The 25,506-nt window shown below is 45.0% G+C and overlaps 1 protein-coding gene across 2 annotated transcripts in view; it reads right to left on the bottom strand.

The window, feature by feature from the left end:
- Positions 1-2,766: 2,766 nt before the first annotated feature.
- STAMBPL1 (STAM binding protein like 1) overlaps positions 2,767-25,506 on the bottom strand; it is a 45,279-nt gene continuing 22,539 nt past the window's right edge. The window contains exons 1-11 of one of the 2 annotated variants that reach the window (XM_040624741.1): positions 23,582-23,622; positions 20,221-20,476; positions 19,797-20,014; positions 16,800-16,875; positions 14,919-15,014; positions 12,479-12,836; positions 11,297-11,421; positions 9,195-9,332; positions 5,052-5,164; positions 3,821-3,920; positions 2,767-3,088 (exon numbers count right to left, since the gene is read on the bottom strand). In XM_040624741.1, coding sequence (XP_040480675.1) covers positions 3,032-3,088; positions 3,821-3,920; positions 5,052-5,164; positions 9,195-9,332; positions 11,297-11,421; positions 12,479-12,836; positions 14,919-15,014; positions 16,800-16,875; positions 19,797-19,873 — 1,140 coding nt within the window. In that variant the 5' untranslated portion in view covers positions 19,874-20,014; positions 20,221-20,476; positions 23,582-23,622 and the 3' untranslated portion in view covers positions 2,767-3,031. Of the gene's footprint in view, positions 3,089-3,820; positions 3,921-5,051; positions 5,165-9,194; positions 9,333-11,296; positions 11,422-12,478; positions 12,837-14,918; positions 15,015-16,799; positions 16,876-19,796; positions 20,015-20,220; positions 20,477-23,581; positions 23,665-25,506 lie in introns of those variants that run through there. The other variant, XM_040624740.1, reaches the window with a different exon arrangement.

The raw sequence follows: 25,506 nt of genomic DNA, 5'->3' as shown, positions 1-25,506 counted from the left end.
TAATTATAAAAAAATATAAGATTAAAATCATAAGTATAAAACATTATTAACATAAAATATATTGCTTTAATTTAAAAAAACCCTTTCTTTTCGAGAAATTTGTTCTTGGAAACTAATACCTAGTATGACTGAATCAACTGGCAATTCTCTCTGAAAACTATCTTTGCAAAGAGTAATTCTGTAAATCTGTTTGAAGGCCTTTGAACACCAGATCACAGGAAACAGAACAACAGCTATTCATATTCTCATGAATGGTACTTTCTCATGGAATTATGGGATTTCACATGTATACCAGTGCCACCATAAAGCATGGCAAATGGTTAAACAGTAGCTTTTTGGCACTTGCCTTGCTATGGACCAAATGTTTGTACCTCCCTTGTCCCCAAATCCATACATTGAAATCTAATCCCTAGTGTGACGGTGTGTGGAGGGGGGCATGTGGGGGGGGGTTGAGTCAGGAGGGTGGAGCCCTGATGATGGGATTAGTGTCCTTATAAGAAGAGACTCGAGGGAGATGACCTCTGTCCACCACGTGAGGACATGGCAAGAAGGTGGCCATCTGTAAACCTGGAAGAGAGCCCCCACTCAGGCCCCAAATGTGCTGGCATTCCCTCAGACTCCGGGTCTCCAGAACGGAGAGAAGTAAATGTCTGTTGTTTAAGCCACTCCGTTTGTGCTATTTTTGTCAGAGCAACCCAAATGAAGACGTGCCTTTTGATAACTAAACAAAGAGTCTTCTCGGACATCAGTATGATGACTCTCTCAGAGCCACTAACTAATGTTTTTGTCAGCCGTCCCCAAGGAAAATACATTCTTGCCTCATGAAGAGCCAAGACGTCAGAAAAGGAAACACGTTTCTTAAAGGACAGAGGAGTTTTTTGCATATTTGTTGTCTTCACTACAGATAACACGCTAAATTCTTCTAACAACAAGGAGCTGAACGTTTTCATCTCTTCCTTGATCAGGGCCAAACACATGACATTTCTCAAGCACCCTCTTCATGGAAAACATTCTCTTGCTATACGATTCTGCAAGACGTGCCAGGAGAGAAACGTCCGCTTCCCATGTTTTGGGGCCTCTGTGGCTGGTTCCCCAATGAAAACCTCGGTCTCAGTCTGAGCAGTTGTGATAACACAGTCTCCAGGATGACCTGTGTGTCTGCAGCACGGATGAAATGGGGGGAGATATGGAACCAACCCTGGGATGTGGCCTTCACTGACACTGCATTTCAAATATAATGCCAACTGTTCCACAAACAAAACACTTCTCAAAGGAATCCAGGAGCAACTTCAGGACCTGAGAATAACCCACAGACAGCCTGCTTGCTCTTCTATAATTGACGAGGTCTGTGGAGACGAGAGTAATTTCTGCGTGATGACAAAGAAAATCATTTCCATTCTGTCCCCGAGGAAGAAAAAGAAGACAAACAACTTCAGTAAATATTTATTAAGTACTGTATGAGTTTGCTGGACCGCCATAATATAATACCACAGATTGGGTGGTTTAAACGACAGAAATTCAGTTTCCCACAGTTCTGGAAGCTGGAAGTCTGAGATCAAGGTGTGGACAGGTCTGTTTCTTCAGAAGCATCTTTCCTTGTAGAGGCCGTCGTCTCCCTGTGTCCTCCTGTGATCTGCCCTCTGCGTCTGTGTCCTAATTTTTTCTTCACATAAGGACCCCAGTCAGATTGGACTAGGGCCCTGTAGTGGCCTCATTTTACCTTAATCACCTCTTTAAACGTTCTACCTCTGAATATGGTCACATTCTGTCTCCACAATGTTTTTCCTCCTAATTCAACTTGCCAACACAGACCACAAACCTCCCATTCCTTCTGTTTAATCCCTGTCTTTTGATCCAGATACATGCTTTTCTTATCTAGATACCAGTCACAAATCCTAATCCAAGCCTCAGTAAAACCATAATGTTGTATTTATGTTACCTTATTCAGCTTAAAGGTATTTTTTTCTTCCAGTTCCCTGCGCCATGGTTTATAGATAGATGCTTTTAATTGCAAGTGTGCTTTCCAAATTATTTTCTTACATATTCTCTCAGGCTAAGAACTATCAGTTATTTCCTACACTGCATTTCTTCTCCCTATCACCCCTATTACCTTTCACAGTAACAAGCTGTACACTTTTATTTGAGACTTTATACATTCTTCTGTCAAGTGTGTCTGGTTTCAGTCCTCTCGGTCAAGTTAATGAGCCGTCTGCTACCCCAAGTCCTCTGGCACCTGCTCCCTGAGTAGAAGCTCACTGTTCTGGTATCTTCCACTGGGATCTGCTGCAGACATATCTCTGAGCCCACCTGCTGACACTGAACGCAAGATGGCTCTACCATCTGTGGCCACGTTTCTTCTCACACGTGGAAACTGCTCATCTTCGACCACAGGGAAGGGTGGCAGAAACAGATGGCCTGTCTGGGAGACCCCCTGGTACTCAGCATCTCTCGTTTGGAATTACTTTTATTTTTGGATTTTTTTTTTAAAGATTTTATTTATTTGACAGAGAGAGAGAGAGAGAGAGAGAGAGGAGCCAGTGAGAGAGGGAACACAAGCAGGGGGAGTGGGGGAGGGAGAAGCAGACTCCCTGCTGAGCAGGGAGCCCGACACGGTGCTCAATCCCAGGACCCCAGGATCATGACCTGAGCCGAAGGCAGATGCCTAACCGACTGAGCCACCCAGGCGCCCCCTGGAATTGCCTTTCACGGGAACGAGGCACAGAAAGCTCTGAAAGCGTGCGCAGAGAGCTCTACGAGCATCAGACGTACTGTTTGCAGCGTCATTTATTACGCGGTCGGAGCAGCTGGGCGAATTCACAGCTATCAATGTAACACAACTGTGACTCTCCGGAGACAGAGCAACCCAAAAAGAAAACTTCAAAATGGGCCAGAACAATAAATATCAAACTTTCTCATCTAAAATGTATAAATATAAAATATCAGTCACTTCAGGAAACGTCTTAAGAAAATCTGGCAGCCGCACGTCCACGTGTTCGCGTCTGCTGTCGATGGTGCTAGTCTTCGGAACACATCACCTTAGATCCAGCATGGTTATTTTTATGTCTTTTACCAACACATGTTTGCATATCTAGGTGAGAAAAAATTGGTTTTACATCATAATATTTACCATGGTTCTCTGCAGAAAGGGAATGTGAATTTCCTAACTTAAAAACGTTCCTAATTCAGAAAATGTTTCTGATGAGAACAAATAGAATCATATTTCTTCATTTCCAACAAAAACACACGTATAAAGGTTGCCAAGTGATTGTCATTTTAAGTAGGTCTTAACTTCAAAACAATGCTCCTCTGGTGTTCCCGCCAGAGAACCACCAGCCAAGCAGCTGGAAAGAAAAGATGTAGTCACAAGTGTTTCTTTGGGGCTACATGTAGCCAACCAAGAAGTATGATTACAGCTTTCAGTGAACTGTTCTGAAAAATTAATCTGGCCACACTGAGCAGAAAGACCTCATGAGACACTAAATATCATTTTCTTTCATTATCTGCTTCCTTGGAGTCTGAGGAAAACTGTATTTCTTTACGTATCACACAGATACATAAATGGAAAAGTAACTTCATGCACAATCAAGTGTGCTGTAGAAATCCTGCCATTTTCTTGTAGATAAAATAATAATGCAAAGAAATCAGAAGTAACTACAAAGATTGATTAATTTTCAGGAGAAGAAAACCCCAAACTAAGCACCTCAGTGTTTTATCCCGTATTATACTGCTACTGTTTCTCTCCTTAAAGGGGAAAAAAAAAAAAAAAAGGAAGAGGTGAAAAATAAGCATCTGTAAAAAAGAGCCAGCAGAGTCTACTCACACTGAACAGCCTGGGGTCCTTGGTGTGTGGATGAAAGCCCTTCTTCTTACAAGCAGAAACCTCAAGCATGCCGGCATTGGTGAGCCTGAAAATACCGGTGCTGTTTCAGGGTGGAAATAAAAGGTACAAAAATTAAAGATCATTTGGCTTTCCAGAGCGAGCAGGTGGGAGGGAAGGAGAAGGGCAGAGAGAGAGAATCCTAAGCAGACTCCATGCTCAGCACAGGGCTTGATCTCACGACCCTGAGATCCTGACCTGAGCCAAAATCAAGAGCCGGACTCTTAAACGACTGAGCCACCCAGACGTCCCTCCACAGTAATCTTTTATTTTTTTATTTTTAAATAATTTTTTATTACATGATGTTAGTCACCACACAGTACAACCTTAGTTCTTGATGTTGTGTTCCATGATTCATTGTTTGCGTATAACACCCAGTGCCCCATGCAATATGTGCCCTCCTTAACACCCATCACTGGCCTTTTAAACCAATTTTGCAATAACGGCCCAGAGCAGAGAAACTCCCGAGGGGCCAATGCCAACTCCACGCACCTGCTGGGCTGCAATGGGGAAGAGACAGCTGAACTGTCCTGTGAGACCGGAATGGAAAATGGAGGCCCCGTGGGAGGAAATGACAGGTGGCAGTTATTTCTACTTTTTCTAATACTGCAGATGCTGTTTAAAGAAACAGCAAATATTTGTTGAGTGCTAACTGGTGCCAGACACTATGCTGAGCCCTTTCTACAGACTGCCATTCACCTGCCTCTTCACGTCAACCCCCACAGGCGGTGTCAGGGATAAAGAGACTGAGGCTCATGGTGGTGTCACACACCCTTTGAGGCTGGAGGCAGGACTGCACTCTAAGTTTGTCTGACTCCTCTGCTCATAATCACTCTCTAATGATCACTGTCTCCCAGACCTAGAAAGGCTTTGGAGGTCATTAAGCTAAGGCTAGGCATTTTCTTACAACAGGAGAATTACGATCTCAAATGGCAAACTGAAACAACACCCGGTTTATCCACTTGGAGATCGTGCTCACTAAGGAAAGAGAACCAGTAATCCCACTATGAAAGGACCTTAAAAACCAAAGGGAGCTGACTGCCACCAATGTCTGCTTCCCAAGGGCATGGGGCCCCGCCTCTCCCAGTGCTGCCACGTGGCCACATGCTGCGTGGACGCACCTGACCCAGCGCCTCAGACCCCTCCCTGGGACCCCGCCCACAAGGACACTCACTCTTTATGCTTTGGCGAACAAACGATGGCAATGGCCTCTGGCAGCATGAGCTGATAGGAACAGTGAGTGTGAAGATCAACACTGGACAGGAATGCAGTTTGGGTCGGATGTGTCTGGAAACAGAAGAGAGCACAATCTTACTGGAGGAGCTGTCTTAGCCGAGGCCACAGCCCATTCTAAGGGAAATCTCTAGTGACTGGCTTTTTCTTTTTTACCGTCATGAATCAAATCAGGATTTTAAAAAATGTGTGGCTGACATTATCCTTCCCCTCGTGCGCCTTGGAATAACCACAGCTTTGAGAAGAGGCTCTTGGAAGCGTTCGTGTGTGTTCTGCTTTATCAGAACAGACAGAACTGGAAATTAATTTGCCAGAGGCTTTAAAGAGATTCTCATCACAACGAAACTAGGAGATGGTTCTAGGGGCATCTCAATTTCACACACAGGCTCCCGAGGCTCCTTTAAGTAACTTGCCCGTGGTCACACAGCTGGTCAGCAGCACAGCTCTGATTGGAAACCCAGAGATGCTTTAGACAAAACCATGGACACGAAAGGAACGTTTTCAGTGAATTTACCACATTTTGCTGTGTGTCCTTTCGTGACCGTCATTCCCTACAAATGGGGGAACAGAACTCTCCAAGTTGTTGGAGGCGTTTGGGACTCATCTCCCACAGCAAGTAAATACCCGCATGATGAGAAGGAAGGGGAGATTATAAACCGAAAGCTGTATCTTCCAGGGTTTTAGCTATATACAAGCTTACGCTTGTGAGAGACAAATCAGAGGTTTACACTTGAATATGAAAAATACACGCACCCATCATGATTTTTAAAATTCATAGTTAACCCCAATTCCCCTTGAAAAAGGAATGTGACCACTTTAAGCATGAAAGCAAGACCCCCAGCATGCATTGTCTGCGTCCTGGGCCCATCGCTCCCTGGCTCTATGACACTGAGAAGATTACTTAACCCCCTCATGTGCATTTCATCAACTATACAACAAGGACAGTAAGCATTTTCTTCATGGGGTTGCTACATTAAAATTAAATGCGACAATCCACACGAAATTCTTAGAACAGCGCCTAGCACAGAAAGGAATCAAAATCATTTGCTATGTTTGTTGCTGTCTTATTGCTTTTGCTATTTTAATATTGTCATTGTTTTTTTGTTTTTGTTTTTTTTGGGTTTTTTTTGAGAGGGGGATTATGGGGAGAAGGAGGAGAGAATCTTAAGCAGACTCCCTGCTGAGCGCAGAGCCCCACGCAGGGCTCGATCTCACGACTCTGAGATCGTGACCTGAGCCAAAACCAGGAGTTGGAGGCTGAACCGACGGAGCCACCCAGGCCCCCCAATATTGTCATTGTTAACTAAAGGGCAAGGACCCATAAAAATAGCTTCATGCCTTTACACTTCACTATGGTCTGCTAAAGAAATGCAAGATTTTACAACTCATTTCCACTTTATTTAATAGATTTAACAGAATGAAGGTAAAGCTGTTGATATCTATTTACAGAAGATACATATTCTGTGAGGAAAAAATAACTCTTGGTCTTGGTCTACAAAGACATAGGTCAACTGAGGACTGGAAATTACCCTACCTTTGAAAACCCAAAGCTCTAGTGAGGTTTGAGTAGGAGGGTCTGACTGCCTGTTAATCTGATTCAATTCAGACCTTCTGTTACTACACAGACCGTCTATGCCTTGGTGAGAAAGTACGAACTGCTCAGAGGGACCCGGCACTGTGAGGCAGCAAGCAGACTGCCAAACAGACAAATGGCTCTGCCTGTTCATTTATTTGCATACTGAATGCACACCGCGGGAGACCTGAGCCCTTCACTTCCACTCGGATAATAACAGCTCTTCCATGGGAGAATGGCGCTCCCACCCTACCCCCTCTATGGAAATAAAAATGACCATGACCATGGCCATGCCCATGATGATGATGATGGCTGCAGGTGCCATTCGCTCAGGGACGGATGGAATCGCCTCCCACGCATTACCTCATTCAACTCTTACAACAACATGAGAAAAGTGCTGTTATCATCCCTACTTTCCAGATGAGGAGACTGAGGTAAGCACAAGAGTAAATAATGCCAACGTGCAGACAGCCAGTTAAGCTGAGAAGTCCACACGCAAATCCAGCCCTATCGGATTCTGATAGCTCTGGAATGTGTTGCTACTATTATGTCAATAAAAAAAATCACAAAAATATCACTTGCAACCATTAAAATTTAGAAATACAACATTTTAGGGTTTTCATTGAACTGCAATGATTTGCCATGGTGAAACAAAAAGCAAAATTCCAGAATTCTAAAATTTTGCTAAATTCATAATCTAAGTGACTTAACTTCATTACTGCATATATTGTATTACAGGTCATGAAGGGAAACCTGTTTTTAATTTGGAAAATGTTTTATAAGAGAAACTAACATTGGCTCTTCGATGTAAGTATAATTTAATGGACTGTCATTCTTTCTCAGTTTATGTTATGATTCCTTTGCTATATTTTATTTTGCTCTAAAATGCATTCCTGTTACAGAAAATCACATTAAACTAAAGAGCACCTTTAAAATGCAGCGGTTTTTAATCACCCAGTAAGGCACATTACTTACTGTTAAGTAAAACAAATAGATCTATGGAAAGTTTTGCAAACTCTTCATCATAAATCATTTCTTGCGTTTGAGAGGTGGTTTATATTTTTCAAAGGACTTTCACACTCGATGTCCTGTTTATGGCTCACACAAATCCAGTGAGGGAGAGAGGGCACTCATTAGCCCCAGCTGCTCAGTGGGGGCACCTAGAAGCAAGGAGGTGACGAAGAACACAGGAACCTAGGTGGAGGGTCGCCTGAGTGGCTCAATTAAGCGCCTGCCCTCAGCTCAGGTCATGATCTCAGGGTCCTGGGATTGAGCCCCATGTCGGGCTCCCTGCTTGGCGGGGAGCCTGCTTCTCCCTCTCCCTCTGCCCCTCTTCCTGCTAATGCTCTTTCTCAAATAAATAAATAAATAAATAAATAAATAAAATCTTAAAAAAGAAAAGGAAGTTAGGTAGAGCTGGGACTAAAGTCTCCTCTCCCTCTGCAATTATGTACCACCAAGCGCTTGCTGATTTTGTGTGTGGGGAGGGACGGGGGGTCTAAGTGCGTGTCCTGCCCCTCCTCAGTGTGTCCTTGTAAAGCAAGTAAAATGAAAAATGGTCACTAGTTTCTCAAGAGCTCTCAAGCGCTCTTGAATTCTTCCACACTCTCTCTGAAAATCTTGGCCATCATCGCATGACAGTGGGATGACTTGTCCCTACCCTAGGTCCACATGTATAAGACTGAATGGAAAAATGTCCCCCAGACAGATTAAACCATGGATAGGAAAATTCGAGCATCAACACCAAAACCAATGGCTACAATTTTGAGTTCCTAGAAAAATGGGCCATGAAATTCACTGACATTATTTCATTTAACACAGACCACTGTGGGAAGTCGATTATGAGGACATCTGTTCTATGGATGGTGAAGCTGTCGCCCAGATTGCTTACATAATCTACCGACATTCCTGCAAGGAGTTTTTAGCAGAGCCGAGATTTAAACTCACATCTTTTAATTCAGAAGCCCTTTCTCGCTTCTATGATGGCCCAGTGGACAATGGAACCCAATATTTTTGGCCCCACATTGGCTGTTTATACAGTAAAAATTCCTTCTTGGCCTGTAGGGGAGATGTGGAAGAATGTATGGTCCCTGTTTGATATATAAAAGCATCTGTTTCAAAGTAACATTTTCAGAAATTTTCTTAAAATCATCTACTTTTGACCCACGGCAAAGAGAAAGGGAACATTAATAATGGTCTTGTCAAATTAGTTAAAAATCTGATTAGGTCTCCATTAGACTATATAAAACCATCAAAGCAAATCACCCAATTTCCAAACGTTGCTCTCTCCTTTAATGTTGGATGGTAAGAAAAAAGAGCAGAATATAGCCCTGTCCAAATCCAGATTTGACAGATTGAGACGTGGCCCCGAAGAGAATGCTTTCATAGGATAACATTTACTCCGCTTGAAAAAAATCAAGAAGAAGAAATGGTTTCAAGGAAATTCAGTTTCCTCAAGGAGGAAAATAGCGCCCCACGGAAAATACACTGAAACCCGATGGTCACACATACGTGGATCCACCCCAGCGTGAGGAGGCCATGTTGGTCCTGAACGCTGAATAATTCTTCCACGTTCTCCACGTCACAGTAGTCCGGCCCCGCGGACTGCTTGGGCACAATTACATGGGTGATAGTAAATTCATTATGCGTCTAGAAAACAATCAGCAGAAAGAATAACAAGCATCTGAGAAAAAAAAAACAAAACACAAACCCCCAGAGCCTGAGCTGGGGGTACACTGTCTTGCTGGAAGACTAGAGACGGCCCCACCACCCGCCACCTCAAAATCAAAGTCTCACACTTAAAAATGGACAACCTGCCCCAAACTTGAAAGGCAGCTCTCCGGACCTCAAAACCTCTTATCATGATAGAAAACGTGTGACAAATAGGGAGTTTGCATCCCGGGGCTTGTCCGTGATCCTTCACTTAATAAATAATGTCTTGATATATTACATTTGCAGCAGAAAAGATCCGAACAAAACAGCAGCAGGTTTATTAGGAAGGGAAATATTAAATGATTCTGTGGGTTTACTGCAGGACGTTTCTAAGGTTTGTGGAGGTTGACGGTCTTGTTTTTATTTTATTGCTTATACTTCATTTCACCTCCCAGACCTAATCTGCTCCAGCCATTGGGGGAGCTCATGGAGATTTTCCATAATTAAGGTGATGTTTTGGATTCGCAGTTAGAAAAAGAGAAAGGAAAAACACATTAGTCCCTTCGGGCCAAGGGAAGAGCTGAAGGAAGGGGGCTGGGAGGAGGTGATCGGATGCTGAGTCAGGAGATGCTGGTGCTGGGAGTAGCTGTCCGCCCTCTGCAAGTGCCACCTTCTCTCCGGTCTGAGGGCTCTCCTGCCCCTCTGAGAATTAATCATCTGGCTGGTTCTTCAGAGCCATCACGTGAGCATCATATGGCAAAAACTATGGCTGTTATAGGCTACAGACGCCAGCACCAAGCACGATGCCTGGTTGTACTGAGTACATGTCTGTCTGCTGAAGGAATGAATGACTGAATCAATCAGTCAAACTAAGTACAACATATGGTGTTGAGGAAGCATCCAGACCACACTGCCCCTGAAGGACAGAAAAGGTGGCTGAGGGGAGGACATGGCGGGTGACGCTCCTGCGTCGGTCCTCTGTGCTTCCTCTCTCCTGGAGGACACGTGAAGATGCAGAACGGGAATACTGCAGGGGGAATGTGTGCTGAATGAAACACATCTGGTTAAGCAACGGTCCCCAAGCTAAACGTTTAGGGAAGAAGATGTGCCTGGACCCAAGTGACACTATAAAGGGCACTTTCCACAAGACATTATTCATCCTTCTTGCAAGTAGCAAATTAAACGCATCATCTCTCTTTGGTCCTCCTTCTAGTTTGACATTGTCTTTCATCGCATATTTCTGAAAATATCTTCCATACGTAACTAGGACTTACGCCGTAAGATTTCAGCTGAAATCTTGTTGAGAGTACTGTCTGAAACTAAAGGAAACAACAAAACCTGAGTTTTATTCCACACGGATCCGCAAAAGGGCAGCGAGATGACCACCTGCCTCAGATCAGAATGGGTAGACTTAATTAGATAAATACATGGGAAACTAACAATTGCAACAGAAATCTGATTTAGATGGCTTTGGAAATCTGGAGACCTGTAATCCATCATTTTTCTTTTTTTTTTTTTTTAAGATTTTATTTATTTGAGAGGGAGAGAGAGAGCAGGGGGAGGGGCAGAGGGGGAGGGAGACTATCAAGCAAACTTCGCACTGAGCCTGGAGCCTGACTCAGGACTTGATCTCACGACCTGAGCTGAAACCAAGAGTCGGGATGCTTAACCGACTGACCCAGCCAGGCACCCTAATCCATCATCTTGCTAAACAAAGGTTTAATATGTGGTTTGATTCATTCTTTACAAAGAGCTTTTACGGTATCCCTAAAATTCTACAACCCATTTCCTGGAAGGATCATTCCATTAATAATGACAGCAGTTTTGTGTCATTAATCTAAATAAAGATAACTTCATAATTTTTGCAACTCTTAGGATGCGTTCACTCTGTTCTGCTTCTCACAGGGAAGTCACGACTATGAACGTATCGTGGGCAGAAAGATACGAAACAAAGGCCATACCAGTTTTCCACACAGTATTCCACACGTTTCTACTCCTCTCACGGTATTAGATTCTGCCAGCAGCAGAAATCTGTGGCAAAGGTCTCTTGATAAAACTACACACCGCAGTCCTTCGACCACTAAATCTAAGGAACAGGAAAGGCAGAAAAAGCTAAAGAAACAAGTCTTACATCCCATCCATCAGCGCTGTTTTCGGTAAGCAACTGCAGGGCAATGGAAATAGAAAAGATGAAATTATCAGGCGCTCCACTTTCTGTATGTTATTTTTAAACTGGACTAAGCATCAATGAGAAGGAAGGTAAAATTCCGCTTTGCGTATAAATTGTTTCATGGGGGGGGGTGCCAGCACTTTAACACCTTTGCGCCTTAGATCAACTGTTTACACGTATGTGTGAGGGTTTTTTTGCAGCACAAAGCAAATACACTGCTAAGTGCAGAGGCTGCAGAGAATGTATCTCATAGACCGTACGACAGGATAGATACTCTTCCCCGTGTTACTTTATGTCTTTATGCAAGTTGGTGATGGTTACATAAAAGCACCGTTTTCAGAAAGAATTCGCAATGGGGTAATTTATAAAATGGTTGCCTATCATTGTATTTAAAATAAATGAAAACAAGTTGCCGTAGGACAGTGTCTGCGCTCGGATCTGGGAACTTGTCTGCAGTGACGCAGGCCCCCCCTCGCTCCCCGCAGCAGCTCTAACCGTCGGCCGAAGCACATAATCCACCTGGAGGCTGTCTGCCTGTGTGCGCCAAACCCTCCTGGGACAGGGAGAAGGCGAAACGTTACATTTACATTTTTAAGCCGAGGTCTGCACCGATCATTTTCTCGGCGTCTTCTTTCCAGTGTTAAGTGTTCACCTTTCAGATTCAGGTGTTTCTTGGTGAAAATACAGGAAAGAAAAAAAATGCTCGGAATTCTCTTTTCAAATCTCTGCACCATGACCACATACGGTCCCATTTATGAGAGGGTGGCTGCTCTCTTGGGTACAAGTCATGCATCCTTAAGGTTAAGGTTATGGCCCGCTGGGAAGAGCCGGCTGGCGCTGAAATTCACACCGGATCCGGCTGCGGCCCTACCACCGCGGATAATGGAGAGAGGAGCCCCCTCCCAGCTGTCACCGAGAGGAGGCTTGGTCAGAAGCGACACAGGGCCTTGCAGGGACGCGGCCCATCACTTACTCTGCACTGCGCTCAGAGCGGCCGCGGGCTTTAGCGCCCGGTTCACGGGAGGAGAGTGGGTGGCGTCAGGCGCCGCCTCGCTCTTCTGCGGCTGGTCTGCGAACACGTCCAGCAGCGCGTGGTTGCGGTGCGCCGAGAAGCAGGACAGAGCGCTCCCGTCTGTCTGCTCCGCCCGCACCGGGGTCTCCTGGCTTCGCGTCTGCCCCCGCGCCAACTCCTGCTTCTTGAGCTGGTCTTCGAAGAACAGGAACTGCTCCGACTCCAGCTGCTGCTGCCGCATCCGAGCCACACGCTTCCTCTCGGCCTCGATCAGGCTCTGATGCTCCAGTTGTTTGAGGATTTCTGCCTTGTATTTGTTCTGGAAAATGCGTGGCCGAACAAGAGGTTAGTTTCCAGAGCAACGCCAGCAAACGGATTAGACACTTGCAGGCTAGCGGCGACAGAGAGACACAGACGCTGCAATGTGCCCGTGGGGACATGGGGGTGACAGCGAGGGAAGTAATAAACCATCACGGCCACAGGCCCTGAGCCTGACGGAGGCAGCAGCTCTAAACCCACTTGTGTTTTACCAGAGGCAGGCCATGGCGGTCGAGTTCCCTCCATTCCCCTGCACCTTCAAAAAATAGTAGAAAATCAAGGTCAGGGTCGGCTGCTTGGCCTGACTGATCGGAATATCAGAGCGAAATATCTCAGAAATGGTTCTATCACCCTAGACCTCACTGCCCAGGACAGTAGCCTCCAGCCCTGTGGGCTACTTAAGTTTAAATTAATTTAAGTGAAATGACATTAGACATCGAGTTCCACAGCCCTGCCTGCCACCTTCTACGTACCACGTGGCCAGCGGCTCCCGCAACAGAGCGCCACACGGAACATTTCTACCATGGGCGGTAGCTCTACTGGCCAGCGCTGCTTTAGAACCTCTTGCCTTGGACTCTGGAACTCAGACTGCTGGAACTTGGCACAGAGAAGGGGGAACCACTAGGAAACGGTTACCAAAATGTGGTCCAATCATCTCTACCAGGACGAACCAGGAATTTTGTTAAAATGAAGATTCCCAGGCTCTCCAGTCTTAAAAAAAACAATCCAGACATTATTAGGTCAGAGAATATACATCTTGAATATGCTCCTCAAATAGTTTTGATTAAAAGTAGCTTTGCTGGGGCGGGGTGGGGGACACAGCTTACAGCAGCACTTTGGTGGTGTGCACGAATCCCCTGGGGTCTCGTCCGAAGGGGCGATGCCGACTCAGCAGGTGTGGGGTGTGGCCTGAGAGTCTCCATTTCTAACAAGCCCCCGATGATGCCCGTCCTGCCTATAGCAAGGGCTTACTGACGGGCACGTCCATCCCTCCGAGGCATAAAGGGTGCCACTCTATCTCGCAGAGATTTCTCCGTGACATATACTTCGGGATACTGTTGCCAACTGGAACCTAACTGGTGTCATCAAAGGCAGGCCAGGCTGTCCCTCCCTGGGAGACCCTAAGGGGACGGCCACACGTGCATTGCTGACAGGAAGGAAGACGGGCCTGGGCTTTTCTCTCCTCTGTTGCCTTGCTTGAGCCTCCAAGAGCATTCTCATCTTTCACAGTTCAAGTCAAATGCACATCATCAATAGGGAACATTCAGATTTCAACATTCCTTCTGTTCTAGGTCAAAACGCTGCCCTCAACCCTGACTTCCAGCTACGCCCACAGGAAGCCGGGAAGTTCCCGGGCCACATTCAGAGTTCATGCGACCGAACCCAAGTGAGAGTCAGCACAGATGACAATTCTGAAGCACATAAACATGCAGTCGAACAAAAAAAGCAAAGCCATTTTTATAACAATGTTAAAGACGTTAAGAATCCAAGTTTTGAACTCGAGGTCCTGGAGACTGGTCAATTTTTTCTCTTAATGCCAATCAATCTCTTAGACATCACTATCATTGTCACTCTTTATGTAATAATGATCGAGAAGCCATCATCCATTGGTGATACGATTACATTTCACTCATATGGTTAGCTATTATTCCCTCTCAATGTAATACTGACTGTGTGACTGAAGAATCGAATTCACATTTCCAAAGCCTGCATAATAAGATAAATCAGAAACTATATACTGTTGTCACTATCCCCTACTGCCTCTGTTCATCACCAAAGAGCTGTTATCTGCCTCAAGGTTACGGTGGCAAGAGTTGGCCAAAAAGCTCCATTTAAATTGCTGTAGGAAATTTATTTTCTAATGCATCACATGATTAGATATTGCAGGGAAATAAAAACACCACATCTTTGGTGCAAGTGCTTAACCTGGATATCAATATGAATTTTTTATTGGTTTTACATCACTGCGCCTTTAATTTTTAATTTAAATGCACATAACATTCCAAAAACTCACATGAACATGAAATTCAAAAAATACTTGCACAGAAAACAGTCATGAAATAAATGTACCAATTGAACTTACTTTGCTTTGCAAATATTCTTGGTATTCTACGTTATATTTCTTTAAAAGGTCCTTTTTCAATTCATCTGTCCTTGGGAATGCAATCTCCTTCAGTTTCTTTTAAAAATATATATATATACATATTGATTAGTGGGATTCTCAGTATAGTCTTTCATCAGCTGAGAAAGAAAAACAGCTGGTATGTGTATTAGAAATCAAGACACAAGTAACCAAAGATGATGGTGGAAATATAAAGCTCTCTTTGCTATGGCTCCAGAACACAACTTTTCGGTAGGGAAGGGAGAGTATTATCCCTTTTTGTAAGACCTCTATGGACTCCATTAGTTAGATAAGCATTCCATCCAGGTAGGTACCCAGTTTTAAGCAGTGGGCTTGTAACTGCACAGTCCATTGTATGCAAATGCTATGGTATCGTAGTTACAAGGGACACTGGAGAGCATGGCAGGTGGGGATTGCTAGGCTTGACTGTAAAAAAGAGGCTGACGCATTGTATACAAATACAGATTCCCAGGCCTACTCCCAGTTCCCCTGAATCAACATGTTTAGGGAAGGAACTGGGGAATCGAGATCTCAAACAACTTCTCAGTGATTCCTCTTAATGGCCAGAAAATCTGGGAAATCTGATTTAGTCCAAGCATCACCCTCCTTTTCAGAGATGAGGGAACAAAGGCCTACAGAGGTCAGAAGTGCAACTAGTTGGTGGCCCGACTATGACTAGCATCCAATCTTCTAACTCTGGCCAGGCTCTTCTACTAAAATTTCTTTTAATCTTCTCTCATCCATCCATCCTCCCATCCATCCATTTATTCACCAAGCATAAACAAAGAAAATGTATATGCTTTCGGAGAATTGTTTCTTTTCTGCAGAAATAAGAATAAAACTAAATCAGATCAGAAGAGTCAGCTTGGCAGCTGGGCCCCCTTGAGCCCCATATGGAACAGCCTGAGTTTGAATGACAAGAGGATTCAGTGGAAATGCTAGACAAGGCATGGCAGCGAGGCCCCTTCAGATTAGTGCGTATAGACATTTTTAAAAATGTAGATGACCATTTGGCAAAATCTGAGTTCTCACAGGCAGCCTCAGGCCAGACATACTGGTAAGAGAGCCCTTCATCCATTATATGGTCAAGCATCATTTGAGAGTTATTTAAAATTTCATGCTGTGATTGGCTTTGTATATACTGTTATTATCTTCCTTCATATAAGGTCAACCCAAACTACTTAACACAGATACAAGGGAAACATTTTAAAAATGTTATTTAAAAGGATATATATTCTCCGCTAAGAATACCTGAAGCTCTGCCGGCTGCCAAGGTTGATGGTGAATAATAACTTCTCAATGAGCATCTTCCTTTTCCCTGAGACTGTTTCAAGCCACCCCTTACCCTTAAACACTATGTTACACCGAGGCTAGCACCCCACAATACCTTCCTAATATCCTGCTTTTCAGGGTACTACAAGAAAGAGAACTAGAACTCTGGGGCTGCCCTAATAATCAACACTGATCTTCCAATAGTTTTTGGGTTCAGGACTGTAGGGAAGAATGGAAACCAGCCAAAATGACCCTCAAACAAATCTGGGGAACTGGACCATCTTTCTTGCAATCCCCGGGGAGGGCAGTGACTACTTCCTTCTTCATGCCACAAAGAGATCGAGCACATTCTTGATCTTCCCCCCCCCCCCGTTTCAATTAGACATCCCACACTGACTCAGTAACAATGATTAAAGGTCCAAGAAGAAATCGAAACATCTTGGCTAATGGAATGAATTTTCTGTGCTCAAATTCTCCAGAGGATGAGAGGAAGGAGGAGAGGAGGAGGAGATCAATAATGGAGACGTGTGGAGCATTTGATATCCCCAGGGAAAATCGACCCCACAATACCTTCATAATATCCTGCTTTTCTGGGACTGCACATTGCTGGTAATCTCGATGGCTGGGAAGCTTTTCTACAAACAAGCTAGGAAAAGAGAAAGCACATCTTTAGCATTATAGGGCAGAAAAAGCTCAGCGATGCTTTATTTATTTTTTTTAAAGATTTTATTTATTTATTTTGAGTGAGAGAGAGAGAGAGAGGGCATGCATGAACAGGGGGAGGGGCAGAGGGAGAGGGACAGAAGTAGACCCTCCGCTGAGTGCAGAGCCCAGGGGGGGCTCTATCTCATGACCCTGAGATCACAACCTGAGCTGAAATCAAGAGTCAGACGCTTAACCTACGGAGCCACCCAGGAGCCCCACGAGTGATGGTTTCTAATACGAGAATGAAACTCTTTTTCAAAAAGGACATGCTTAATACATTATTATTTAACCTATGTTCTTTCCATCAGCCTTTCTACCAAAGGCTGGCATGCATATGATTTTGGCATTACAGGGTAGAAAGCTCAGCGGACTTGGCACTGAGGTTAAGAGGGTCAGGATGCTCCCTAACGGACCATGTCACCTTGGTCCTTTCTCAGGTCCCAGGGGGTTGATCCTGCCAGAGCACAATCTTACTCTCAGGTGCTGCTGGCAACACAGAGATCATGTGAAAATGTCGAGTTTAGGAGGATCGATGTAATCTCTTCTCACCATTGAAAAAGACTCAGAGGACCACTGATGAATCATTAGTGCCATGCTGTCTATGTGTCTGTATCAAACATTCTTTTTTTTTTTTTTAAGATTTTATTTATTTATGTGTGTGTGCGAGAGAGCGGGAGAGCGAGAGCAGGGTGGAGGAGCAGTGAGCCCGATGTGGGGCTCGATCGCAGGACCCCGGGATCATGACCTGAGCTGAAGGCAGATGCTTCACCGACTGAGCCACCCAGGCTCCCTGATATCAAAAATTCTTAACTGAAAATTCACAACTAAGAGAAATGACAGAATCCCTAGTGGATGAGGAGGTGCTAATTAGGAGTTCATTATTTTTCATCACCTTTTTGAGGAACAAGGGACAGCAGAGGCAAAGGGAAATCCTTAGACCAAACCAGATGCATCACTTCCACGTAAAGTCAAGATTTTGCTTTCACAAGGGCAGGGAATTCTGTTTTGTTTTTGTTTTTGTTTTCTTACTGATGTATCCGTAGCTGGTAGAATAGTGTCCAGCTCATGATGTGTGCTCCATAAATGTTTGTTAAATAAACAAAAAGTCCTTCCTTGATAGACCATCATGGGCTCTAAATACTATTTATGACCAACTAACATGTGATACCTTATAACGATCGGTGTCCTCTCGCTTACAGATCACACGTGCTCTCATCATGGTGCCTTCAGGGGACACTGGGATGGTAAAATCACTCATTTCTTTAGGGAGAAAATTATGGTTTAAAAAGGCTACACAAATTGTTAGTTGCCTGAAGTAACTAACTGTTCTTTATAAATAGAATAAGGTCACGAGTGTTTGGAGTGGAAGAGAGCTTAGAGAAGTCTTCCACTTGTAATCAGGAACGAGGCCCCTGGAGCATAACTGAATTACAAACTGTCACGTGGTTAACGACAGGCGGAAATTCCCACGGTCTGATGACTCAGTAGCGCAGACAGTGGAGGGGCCTTTTGCTTCTGCGTGCTTACGGCCCCTCAGGAGCATGGGCAAAACACACCCGCAGAAGGCAAAACAAAAATATTAGCAACTGGTGACTTAGAGTTCAGACATTAGAGTTTTTGGAAAATGTGTGCTATCAGTGATGCCCAACAGCTTCCAAGTTCGTATTTACTGTTAAGCTCTCTAGAAACAAGAGGTTTTCCCAGGTAGGCTGCGTGTGGCCAACCATCCACTTCTCACGTGTTCTCAGATTAAGTCCCTGGCTGAGCGAGGGAAGTCAATCAGCACGTGACTGTGAATTAAACCAAAAGTACAGGTTTCAGGATATGTCAGTAACAAGCACGCGTCTACTGGCAAGGACGGTATTTTCACACGGCTGTTCTGGGGCAGCTGCTCGTACTCAACACTCTGGAACTCTTTCATACATAGCACTATTACGCAGCTAAATAAATTGCCTCTTTTTAAAATAGATTTTATTTATTTATTTGAGAGAGAGAGAGAGAGAGCACAAGCAGGGGGAGGGGGAGAGGAAGAGGAAGAAGCAGGCCCCCCACTGAGCGGGAAGCCCGATGTGGGGCTCGATCCGGGGACCCTGGAATCATGACCTGAGCTGAAATCAGACGCTTCACTGACTGAGCCACTCAGGCGCCCCAGTAAATTGCCTTAAAAAAACTACTAACTAGGGGTGCCTGAGTGGCTCAGTAGGTGAAGCAGCCAAGTCTTGATTTCACCTCAGGTCCTGGGTTCAAGCCCCATGTCAGGCTCTGCACTAGTGGGGAGTCTGCTTGAGATTCTCTCTCCCTCTCTCTCTCAAATACATAAATATTATATATATGTATATATATATATATAAATAAATACTAACTACAATGTGACACTGACTGCTACTTTCTATCCCTGAATCAGATCCGTCCTATAACTGCCAACGTATCACCCCATCCCAACCCATCAAGCCGAATTTTAAAACTTTTACTGGTCTGTTCCAGGTGCTGTGGACGGTGCTGCCACATGGCTCCTGCTCTCACAAAGCTTACATTCCTGTGGGGGGAGGACGGCATAAAACACAACATTTTCTTGCTGAAGAATCCCGGAGGCAGGGACATGCAGGTCACGACCCTGGGCTACTGAGCGACTCTTCCACGTCCCTGAGCCTCCCTCCGGGCCTGAGCCTCAGGGATGGTGTGGGGATGCCTTCAAATACGTTACTTGGTAGCTTGAATTGGGACATTTGATGCTTTTGGAGACTACAAAATTGGTCTGAACATGGAGGCACATTCCTGGAATCCAAACCTTTCTCACGGAAATAGCATGTAAATATTTTCCCCATTTTCTCTCTTCGAAGACCTCCCACACGAAAGACTCACGTTATAAACTTATTATAAAGGACGAAGGCGTTTTCCAAATTTCCTTCTTCCAAATAGACCGACGCCATCCTCTCCATCTCCACCCCAGACCTGAAGTAGCGACGCGGCGTGATGTCTTCCGTGATGGCGATGTTACAGCCCAGCTTGCTGAGGGCACGCACGCGCTCTTCTGGGCTCAGGGAAACATCCGTGTGGTCAGGCAGAGCGGCTAGCTTCTTCTGCAAAGCAAAAATTGAGTCTCTGAGTAGAAATAAGAAAGGAACAGGACTGAAATTACAGGTGTATTTTCTGTACCGAAGACCCAACACCCAGCACCGAAGGAAAGCGTTTCGTGAGAGTTCACGGTAGCGATAAAAGTGGAGTCTTGGTGCAGAAACACACGGGCCCTAGGCCAACGAGACACGCATCTCTCGGATAAACACACCTTCGTGCTGGGGTAGACCTCCTTTAGGGTTCAGGGTACGTGGTAGTTCCTGGGTATGCAAATGCTTTAGGTCATTTCAGGTGAAGTATTATTGACCCTTATGTCCTCGTGGGTATTTCCATCTGGCCCATGCAAAGCAGGCCAAGAGGCGGACTCTTGCCTGGGCAGGGCTCACGTCGTTCTCTTCCGAAGGGCTTCCAAGAGCTGGTCTTCATTCAAAGTCACTCTAAGGATTCAGTTCTCTTCCAGAATATATCTAGTTTAATAAGAAGATTTTAGGACCTCTCTGCTTCTTCACCAAGGGAATGAAACCCCACACATAAGTCCTTTTCAAGCATGAGGATACCTCCTATTTCTTTTCAACATAAAAAGACTCTTAGACCTGCACATTACAGTTACAGTACATAACAGGCACGGTTAATTAGTCCCTGACTGAGAAAATAACGAAAATCACTACTAAGAAAAGTCAGTGATATACAGGCATACATTTGTATTTCATTCATAAAAATAGCACCTGTACACATCTGGGAAAACACAGAACGCATACATTCAGGATAATTATCCAATGACTCAATGAGAAGGTCAGCGCTTCAGAAAGGCAAAAAAGTCAACAAATTTCTTTTCTGTTAAAGGCCGTATAGCAAATATTTGGGGCTTTGCAGGCCCTAGAGTCCCCATCACAAGTGCTTAGCTCAGCCGTTGCGTGACCAGCCACAAACACCATGTAAGCAAATGATCCCGGCTCTGTTTTCAAAAATGTTTCCAAAACGAGCAGGTGACTTTGGCGCTCAGACCACACTTCGCTGACCCCAGCTTTGGACCACTTTTCTCCAAGTGCGGTCCATGCCCCAGCAGCAGCAGCAGCAGCAACTGTGAGTTTCTTAGAAGTACAAATTGCCCAGGCGCCTGGGTGGCTCAGTCGGTGGAGTGCCTGCCTTCGGCTCAGGTCATGATCCCAGAGTCCTGGGATCGAGCCCTGCGTCTGGCTCCCTGCTCATCGGGGAGCCTGCTTCTCCCTCTCCCGCTCCCCCTGCTCCTGCTTTCTCTCTCTCTCTCTGTCTCAAAGTAAATAAATAAAATCTCTTAAAAAAATGTTTAAAAAAAAAAGTACCAATTCCCAACAGGCTTGCCCCGGCATCTACAGACTGGAGGTGGGCTTGAAGAACCCATGTTTGAACTGATGTTCTCAGTGGCACGGACACACGCTGCCTTATGGGAAGCGCCACTTTAGACCCCGTTAGCATCCTCTGATCACCAGGGATGGAATTAGCCCAGAGCAAATCTAGCTCCCCAGTCTGCCTCTGTAGGTCAAGGGCGGGGCATCTGGAAAGGCGTGACTGAACACAGCGCTCAGCCCCGCCTCGCTGACTTCACCTGACACAAAGGCACACTTCCCTCTAGCCAAACCCTGCTGTGCCGTGCCTCTCGTTTTCAGAAAGACTTTCTAATTTCTGAGAAGCAGGAATCGAAGCCTGTGGCGTCCGAGCCTCAGGCCTGAGTGTGTGCCTTCTTGTCCAAGGGAGCAGCCCGGGACACGGCAGCCACACACCCCCCCCTTCCGTCACCACGTGTACCTGTCACGCTCAGCAGCACTCAAGGAAATGCTGCTATTCGACCACAGATGAAGGCTTCAGTGACATCAGAAAATGATTGGGAAAAAAATCTATGGAAATTAGCTCATCTTCCAAAGAGGGTTTCCTTTCCATGCTCCTGCACGTGCAAAAGTAATCTGCTCCCTTTTTATTGCTATACAGTCTGCACTGAATTATAATTATTCGTGTAGAGTGTCCACCCATCCCTGTTCCCCAGGATGCGGCATACTCCTGGCAGCACAGATGATAATCAATACAGGTACCAAATAAAGGAGGAAGAGAGCAACAGGAGCAATGTGATTATAACTAGATTATCTTTTTACCTGGAAGGAAAAAGAAGATTTATTTTTCCTCTACTGAATAGTCCTATCCTTCCCAAATTCAAAAGTGATTTCAGAAGTAAACTGGGAAAGAGCCTCCTGTCTCCATCAATCTATAACGTTAGGTTTGCGGTTCTTGGAAGAAAATACAAAATCTCCAGATGAAAAAGCCTTAGTGTTCATTTCACAGTGACATGTCCGCTAACATTGTGAACATTCCTACCTAATATTCCAGAAAACACGTAAGACACGCCACAAGGATGATCCCTTCCTCGCAGTGGGAAAGGGGGGCTGCCTTTATTCACCCACGGTGCCCTGAAGCATGGGGTCGGAAAGTGAAGAAGTTCCTACAGTTCTCCACTCCTTATCCTTTCAAAGCAACTGAGCATCTGTGAAGGACATTCCTGGGTCACAACCTATTTCAGAGCAAGAACCAGGCCCTCCATTTCTTTGTCTGTTTTTTTTTTTTAAGGTTGATTGATTGATTGATTTGACAAAGAGAGAGAGCACACAAGCTGGGGGAGCGGAAGAGAGAGAAGCAGGCTCCCTGCTGAGCAGGGAAGCCAATGGCAGGGTTCGATCCCAGGACCCTGAGATCATGACCTGAGCCGAAGGCAGACGCTTAACCCATTGAGCCACCCAGGCACCCCCTCCATTTCCTTGTGACCTCGGGCTAAAGCTTTGCGTGAGCAGGTGTTCAGTACACTGCCGGTCGTCAGGACAAGGCTAACGGTCATCACAGCTTCCCTTGAACAAGCCCCCACGATCGGCTGGGAACATTAAAAATATTGCTCCCAACTGTCGTAATGTGCAAAGTACAAAAAACGGGGCCATGGAGGTTATATAAGGTGCCTACATTGTCACCCAGAGAACGATCTGGGACACACAGTATGTACCTGTGACCCCAGGGCTCCCATAATTTCTTCTCAGGCTTGTTGCCCCTTCTAAGCTGTCGCTAGAGAAGGTGTGCACCGTGTTGGGCTCTGAAGGGGAACGTGAGAAGAACCAGGGTTTCAAGCGTGTGGACCTTTACACCGGATCCCAACGCGACATCTACGTGTTATATATACAACGTTTCCCTCGGTCGTTGCCACACAAGGGAAGCTTCCAATTTTTATCTGTATAGAAGCGAGGCACAAAGAGGTTGAAGTCCCTGCTACAAAGTCAAGTCTCAAGTTCCCCTCCCCCAGCGTTCTAAAGGACCACACTCTTGGAATCGAACCAGAGAGATTAAAATTTCACACTTTTGTGGACAAAAAGAATTATTTTAACTCTAGCGAAGTTGGCTTTATTAGTCACTTCCTCAAAGGAGAGGACCGCACAGATGGATGAAGGGCGACAAGCACTAAACTTCGTGAAGTAACGGTGACTCATTTCACATGTGGTACGTTTCTGTTCTTCTTTCTGGGTTTTCAGACCATATGTAAGGTATCGGCTGGGGCTACCTACCAGAGAATTCACAGTAAATGGCTGATCCATGTTGTCCTGTCCACAGAACGAAGTTCTTCACTGTTTCTTCTCAATTACCTCATCTGTTTCAAAGACACAAAGCAGAGTTACAGTTATTTTTTGTTTTTGAGAATTCGAGTCTCAAATCTCAAACCCCGGGTTATTTCTGGCTCAGAATATAAACACATCGAAATGACTTATATAACCTGAGTTTTTAGAGAGACTTTGGAAATCTCTTCCTGAAAATACAAAACAGCAGGTGGTTACGGGTTCCTGAAGAGCAGACCTTTTAAAGTGGGGATGAGAATTCGTTATTGCTTAGCACGCAGTGTGTCTTCGGGGCGTCGTCTTGCTTAGAACTCCATGCAAGGTTATAAAGTGGGTTACCTTTGTTTAAAGGAAGAAAGATCCTAAGGGTGAAGAGCTTAGACACTGGGGCCATGGACTCCTACACCCGGAGTCCGTCTGGGCCCAAGCTAAGCCTTACGAGCTGTGGAAGGCGGAATTATAAGACAGCTCTGTGACTCCTGCCCCCTGGTATCGGGGTTTGTGTAACTCCCTCCCTTGGAGTGTGGATGAGACCTGTAACTGACTTCTAATTAATAGAACACAGCAAAGGTGATGGAACACTACTCCCATGTTTATGTTATGTCACATAGCAAGGATGGAGAGATTTTGTAGATATACTAAGACGTCCAACCAGCTGGCACTGAAGCAATCCAAAGAAAGATTATCCTGCCTGGGCCTGGCCTAATCAGGTGAAATCTTTCAAAGTCTGAGACAGTTTCCCGCTGGCCTTCAAGACTCAGCCACCATAAATACCAGAGCCATAGGGACATCGTTCTGCCAGTAATCATGTGCGTCTGGAAGTGCACCCTGAGCCTCAGATGAGACCCTTACCCTTTTCAGCATTGCTGCCTTGTGAGATCCTGAGCAGAGGACCCGGTTATGCCGTGCCCAGGCTCCAGACCCACAAACCTCTGAGATAATAAATATACGTTGTCTCAAGCCACGAAGCTTGTGGTGATTTTTAAAGCAGCACAAGAAAACAAATATGCCAGCTATGAGACTTTACGTAAGTTACACAGCCTTTTTGTGTGCAAGCGACAGTAGGGGAAATAATATGACCTATGTCATATCGATGTGATAAGGATGAAATCAGTTAGCATATGAAGTGCTTGGAATAGTTCCTAGCACAGTGAAGATTACAGAAGTGTTAGCTATTATTACAATCTTTATTTCTGCAGTTGTAGGAACGGAGGCTCAGGGTTACGTGAAATTACGCAAGTTCAAATAGTCACTCAATGAATATGAGTTTCCTCTCTTACGTTACTTTAGGTCAGCCTCTGCATCACCACTTCCCACTTCTTCTAAATTTATTTTGGCCTTTTACTCCACTAATCATTTATGTGATGCTGGCCACATCTTCCCTTCAGCTCCTCATTTATGACAGGAGGGGCTTAACCTACATTCATTCATTCATTCAGATCATAGCATTCTGTGATTCTAGCAATCTCACATGTAGATCATTCAACCCTTCCTGCTTTTTTTCTGGCCTGAATCCATGCCCGAGAAACCCTCCAAGGAAAGTCACGTGGCATGTTCTAATCTTTCCTCTTCATCCTCTCTAGTGATGCCTGGAGTAAACAGGGAGATCTAAGCTTGCAGGTTGCAGAAATAGCTGGGAAAGAAATGACCTGGGGAGTGCCACAGTCACAGTGTAGCTTAACACCCTAATTAATTCTGGTGTCACAGAATGTAGGCAACCCCATTTGGGGAATTACCAGTCCTCAGTAAGAAGAAATAAACCAGGGAAAGAAAGAAAGAGAAAGAAAGAAAGAAAGAAAGAAAGAAAGAAAGAAAGAAAGAAAGAAAGAAAGAAAGAAAGAGGCAGGGAGGGAGGAAGGAAGGAAGGAAGGAAGGAG

Source organism: Ursus maritimus, unplaced genomic scaffold (genome assembly GCF_017311325.1).
Source record: "Ursus maritimus isolate PB19 unplaced genomic scaffold, ASM1731132v1 scaffold_7, whole genome shotgun sequence".
In the NCBI taxonomy this organism is placed as follows: domain Eukaryota; kingdom Metazoa; phylum Chordata; class Mammalia; order Carnivora; family Ursidae; genus Ursus; species Ursus maritimus.
This window is presented reverse-complemented; position numbering and strand designations above follow the sequence as displayed.